The sequence below is a fragment of the Antedon bifida genome, chromosome 5, assembly GCF_963402885.1.
Source record: "Antedon bifida chromosome 5, ecAntBifi1.1, whole genome shotgun sequence".
In the NCBI taxonomy this organism is placed as follows: Eukaryota; Metazoa; Echinodermata; class Crinoidea; order Comatulida; family Antedonidae; genus Antedon; species Antedon bifida.
In genome coordinates this window covers 22,499,831-22,506,380 of record NC_136230.1, presented here as the reverse complement: position 1 = coordinate 22,506,380, position 6,550 = coordinate 22,499,831, and the positions used below count along the sequence as shown (strand labels likewise).

The window sequence follows — 6,550 nt, the reverse complement described above, 5'->3', positions numbered from 1 at the left end:
TCAACGATTTATATGGTTGTTTTGACCATCTTTTCCTGTCAATCATTAGTATTTCAGTTATCTGGACTACGTCGACGTACATAACCAAACTATCCATTTTCCTGTAAAATTGTCTAACCTCAACGCAGCTCAACGCCACTCACCGAATTTAAAACTGAACAGTTTTCAACTCCACAAACGTTGATGAAAGATGGCCAACACTTCGTATCTAACTACTGTATTTATTGCTGTCATTGTAATCGGATTCGGATTTAGTTTTGGTTTATATAAGTGGACTTCTGATTATAAATGTAAGGAAAAAAAAGTTAAGACACATATGTATGAAGTGCAAAATGAACGCAACGCAAGCGAGTTTACAACAAGCGACAGAATTCTATTGCTTTTTTTTTTCAAATAACTTACGTTGTTCGACTATTTAGTATTTTCTAAAGTTGCTTATTAGCTTAAAGATCTGTGCCCTGCACAGATCTTAAGATATGCATCCTCCATGTACTAGGTTGCAGTAGTTGTATGTGGAAAATAAATTGAATTGAAAAAGGCCGAGACGATCGAAGCAAGAAAAACAGAATGTTATTGTTTTTGATAGATTACAACAAGCTAATGTATGTATCATTTATTTATTATTCACAGGGGTGATTACTTTCAAGAAAACAGACGGAACAACCACTCAGGTATGTTTGGTAAAATAGGGCTATATGATAATGTTAAGTTAGGAAGATCGATCGTCGGCATATAATAAACCTAAACTAATAAAACCATAAACTAATGATAACGTAATTTTAATGTATGAATTTACAACTTTTCTTATAAAAATATAGATGTATAGTATTAATTAACTCAAAAATTTCAATTCTTCTGCATCATTTTGTAATATTATATACAATTGCTTTTTTTCCCTCTTTTTTTTTACATTTACTAATTTCCACCTATTATTTTTGTTATAAAGGAATGTAGAGAAAAAAAGAAAATATATATATAATAATATGTATATTATAGCCTATGTTGTTCATTAAGTTTAAAAAAAGGAATAATTATTTCTAATTAAATTGTTCGTTTGGCATCTTGTGATACGTGTTACGTTTCTTTCGCCGTAGATTGTCTTGCAATCATCAAATTTGAGTGTAAATGGCATGTCTAAATATGGAACGTTGTTGAAGCATCATGGAGAAATATCAAAGTGGACAAACAAGGTACGATAACCGTAAGGCCTAGTCGTTTTTAAATATATTTATTACTATAACTATTAATCATTTTTTAATGTGGATTATCTTGAAATCGACCCACTTAACCGTTATTGTTAAGATTGCCTAGACACTGCAGTGTTAGTGACATGTTTGTTAATAATGTCTTTTGTGGAGTATCTAAGCAAATGTCTTTTCATTAGGCCAACAAAATGTGTTTGTTCAACTCCGGGATTTGTATTTGTTTTCAGGCCTATTAACCTTTTCGACAAACTAAAAATAGTGATTGCAAATAAGTGAAAAATACTATTAAAAAATGCTCTACTTGCACAGCGTTTGTCCAATAGGCTTAGGTATGTTATGTACAACGTATACCTCACTTAAAAGATCTATAAAATGGGACGTGAAACTATAAACTGTATGATGTATTTGTTCGCCTGTTCTTGTAGCCTAATTAATATTGATATAGCAAGATTGTTATGTGAATTGTGTAGGCCTAAACAAACTCTTCATTTTTCTTTTCCGTGGCTAACGCATTCAAATATACAATTATCATTGTGATTACATTATTGTGAATAATAAGGCTTGTGAGAATGTTAAAGGAGAATGTTTGTTTGTTGTTACTCAATAATTTCTCGATTAACCGATTAACCAAGGAGAATGTCTTGACTTGAATGACCAATCCACATTTATAATAATAGTGTTTACCTGTTGGTTGTGTAGTTAACGACGCCGTAGGCCAGTGTAATGTAGGCCTATTCTTAATATATAACTATAATGCAAAACACACAGTGACATGCCCTCGTTTTATTTTCTTTTCCACGTCGTCCCAAAACGAAAGCTACTAGTTTTATTTTATAGAAGAAAATTCTTGTATTTATTGGCTATTATAAAGACATTGTGCATTTTCCCGACAAATTAATTATTGTGTCTTAACTGAAAACACATGTCGATTTGAAAAGAATATGTTGATTTCTAACAGCAACTTTATACTACTATTTTCCTTCAACATATGGAAAAAATATACATAAATACAAGGTGGTTTCAAGGACACTTAACTTATTGCCCACGTTAAAATATTAATAATCATATTCTTGTTATACGTATCATCATGACCTTTAAATGAAAGTAAATTGTTTAAAAAAGGTACACAGTTGAAATTGAAAAACCAAAATTATACAAAATGTATATTAATATTATGGCAGAACAAACAAAGTGCGGATTGTATTTAGTTTCTAAATACCAGTAATCATATTTTTACTCTCTTATTGTTGCCTGAACGGTATTTACGAATAATAACGATGATCGACGATAATAAATAATCATTAGAAACAGTTTTCATCAGAATAATAATTTCTGTCTTTGATGAAAATAATATATTCAAACGATGTGTAGTCGATCGTTATTATTCGTAAGTGTAAACTGGCCTTATAATTATGTCAATTTAAGAATATAACGAGGATGAGGATAACAAAATGATAACAAAATATGAATATGTGTAGAATAATTAAGCTCTGTCTACACTATCAAACTAGTTTGACCAAAAAAAGTGTGATGTGCCCAAATATGGTAGTGATATGACATCATCATGTCCATGGGCACATCATATTTTGTTGTCACATAAAGTTTGATAGTGTAGACAGAGCTTTAGCAAAAATACTGACTTGTATTCAGCATGATATGATATTAATGAATGGATACGAGTGGTGTTTAGCAAAAATACTGACTTGTATTCAGCATGATATGATATTAATGAATGGATACGAGTGGTGTTTCGCAAAAATACTGACTTATATTCAGCATGATATGATATTAATGAATGGATACGAGTGGTGTTTCGCAAAAATACTGACTTGTATTCAGCATGATATGATATTAATGAATGGATACGAGTGGTGTTTCGCAACTAAAAAGAAAAAAGGTAAACAAGATTGAAGACAAAATAAACGTAAATTTGCCTACAGTATAATAGTAAATACACATGATAGACCAACTTGATAGTTTGATCTGCTTTGCTAAAATAAAATTAAATTGAGTTGACAATCATTATTCAGACATAATGTAACATTTAGGTCAATAAGAATGATGTCTATAGACTGGAACATCAGGAACCAAACATAAAATATAAAATATTTAAAAAAAATATAATTCTAATTTTCTTACAGGTCATACACGCCGCACCATCTAATGAGGTCAAATCTAAGATGGCTTCGGATGCATTTATGAAGCGATACTCAGACAGAAGTAAGCAATACACTAGATACATAACAAATATGTGCAACAAATATCGTAATGAGATTCCAAAAATGAAAAAGTATCCTAATATTCTAGTTAATGAAAAACATAAAATTGTTTATTGTCAAACACCTAAAGTAGCAACAGTTAGTTGGTGTAAACTGTTCCTAGTTCTGTCTGGATATAAAAACTATTCCGATGTACTGGAAATGAGTGCTCCAAAGGTGTCTGCTGCTTGGAAAAAACATGTATCTCTTCTAAAACAGTTTACTGTCAATGAACAGGAAGAAATAATGCGAAATTACACGAAAGTTATGTTTGTGAGGAATCCTTTTACTCGGTTATTATCAGCTTATAATGATAAACTTGTTGCAAAGAATACAAGTGATTTTAAACATGGTCTACAAAAATCATTGAGTCACGCAATTATAAAGAGAGTCAGACCTGGAAACGTTACTGGAAAATATGATTTGACATTTGGTGAATTCGTTGAAATGTTGGTTTCTAAACATTACTACCGCAATATTCACTGGGAAAGAATGTATTCGATATGTCATCCATGCGATATCAACTATGACGTCATCGGTCGCATGGAGGATATAGAGAATGATTCAAATTACATCCTAAAGCTTGTAGGAACTAACTTAGAGTTCCCAAAATCAACAGGAACACACTTTACAAATAGCTCGAGTCATGGGAGAGTTGTACAAAGTTATGCTGCAATTTCAGATTCAGAATTAGAAGCCTTATATCAGAGATATCTATACGATTTTCTATTGTTTGGTTATGAAAAAGGCCTTCCTAAGGGGTAGGGTCTACAGTATTCAGTAGGTCGTTATGGTGTATTATTATCATTTTGGCCAGTTTATCTGCAATTTGCATAGTATTAGGCCTAGATATATTTAAATTATATTAGAAGGTTTTACCTTATTTAAACACTATTTGATTTATAATGTCGTCCACTTTTTACTTAAGGGCTAAATTATCTAGCTTTATGCAATACAATGGCTGATCTTAATTTGATACGGATGACGGCTGTTGCTGCAATTTCTCCAACATTTTTACACTTTTCGTCACTGTCTTTAGAGATTGGCTGTATTGGATCGAGTTTGATGCTAAAATGTGGTCTAAAACTTTTTACCAGATGAGTCCAATATAGCTTGTTCACTAACGGGCCTTAGCTTAAACAATGTATATTGACATGTGAATATTGTTAACGTAACATTGTATATTGTAAACTCAGATAGCGTCGTACGACGAGGCCCGACGGAATGTCTTGGCTCGTCGGTGCTGTCTGAGTTGAATCCCGACGCGACGAGTCGTCTTGAGATAAGGTCCGGGAGTAGTGAACTTTAAGCATGTTTAATTTTCTCCCGACGAGGCGACGTGGCCTAATGCGGATCCATGCACCCTACTCTATTACTTTGAGCCACAGTATTTCAACACAACTTTTCTGAGTAGTATACACTAGCTACGGATGCGTCTTAGTAATTCTAACCATAACCTTCTTTTTCAAAGTCGACCAGCAAGATTGTGTTGCTTCAAATGTTGCTGAAAACTCCAACTTAATCATTTTTGTATATGCCTTAACCATTATAATATTATCTGGTTTTTGTTTTTAATAAGCATAACGGTATAACATGTTGATGTACTATACGGTAAATAGTGGCACCCGTCACTTATTAATACTATATTAATATAGTTTAAATAAAATATCAAATATCAATTTTCTATACAAAATCATTATTTTGTATTCTAAGGAGATATTCTGTCTATAGAAACACATTTATTATAATTAAATCTATCTCAGTCTGACATAAAAAAAAACACTTCCACACGCCGAGTTATGAAGTTTGGTTGTTGTAGGCCTGGAGTCATTTATTTGCACCAATTTCTAATGGGTATAGACATTATTTTCAGTGATCATGCATTTTCTTCTGTGTTGGTCTAGCCGTAACAATGACGTGGCAGGTAGATAATTTGAAATTCTAATTTTAACAGGCTCTGAATAAACAATGTTGTTTAATTAGGCAAATAGTAGCTGAATAAGAAAGATAAGCCTACTATATTAATGCCGTATGTCGACAGCAGCGTGTCTGATTACATTGTTCAATGTCTGGCTCCGTCCGTACGGTCAATAAAAAAACTATCAATTAATTATTAAGCTTTTAATTTTGGAATTATTTCCAGCTTCTTGCGTGTGAACAATAAAACTTAAAACTCGTTTTGCTATGAACTCTTGTTTAATTCATATTTTGAAATACAATCATCATGAAAGTTAAAAAAACACTATTGGTTGTCTGCTGCAGCATCCGGGATAGTTCTGTTGTTTCGTCGTCGATGCTTGCGTCCCCATCGCCAGATCCGTCGAAGCCACGGCACACGAATTCGCCAACGGCGGCGGCGAGGTTGGGCAGTAGTACCTTCCTCCTGTTGATTACTGCCTACTGTTGCGTTATCACCATCGATGGCTGGCGTCGTGGTCTCGTCAGGATGTGCCATTACATCTCCTTGGTGTTGGTTCGTTGCTCCATCACCAGCACTATGATCCATTACTCTATTCCTATCTTCGCTCCCAACTAACAGTCGTCTAGGCCTAGTCAGTAACGCTTGTGAATCCTCACTTTGGCGGGAATGTCCTACTTCTTGAACATCGGCTATACTATTAGCACGATTGAATTTACGTTGTCTGATTTCAACTATGTATTCGCATAGCTTCGCGTTTCATTTTCATCCTCAATTCTTTTCTCCGAAAATATCTCTCTCTAAAATTGTCATCTGGGAAAATCTGTAAATTCGTCGCATTTTTATCACGTGTGCACACCTCAGACGTCTGTTTTCATAATATTGTATTTTTTCATCTGTCGTTCCGCTGGGGAAAGCACCAGCCTGTGGTTCTTGTATATTTGTAACTCGTCGATCGGCTAAGTCGACGTAATCGGACATCAGATCAGTAAACCGTTGAACCTCAGAACGGGCACTTGCTAGCAAGTTTCTGCTTGTTCCAGCATCACAATAATTTGTTGAATTTACTGGAAATTGTTTACGTATTCTAAACGATGGCGGTAATTCGAGAGAGCGCTCTCGGTTGTTCGGTTTATGTCTACGGCGGGTCCCAGACTTATGCACAGGAC

The 6,550-nt window shown here is 33.8% G+C and overlaps 1 protein-coding gene across 1 annotated transcript; it reads left to right on the top strand.

Annotated features, from left to right (window-relative positions):
* The first annotated feature begins 3,063 nt into the window (after nucleotides 1–3,063).
* Nucleotides 3,064–4,228, top strand: LOC144842435 (carbohydrate sulfotransferase 11-like). The gene is made up of 2 exons (XM_078698882.1): nucleotides 3,064–3,102; nucleotides 3,347–4,228. The coding sequence occupies exons 1-2, from the start codon at nucleotides 3,064–3,066 to the stop codon at nucleotides 4,226–4,228; spliced, it is 921 nt and encodes a 306-aa protein (XP_078555008.1).
* Nucleotides 4,229–6,550: the final 2,322 nt, after the last annotated feature.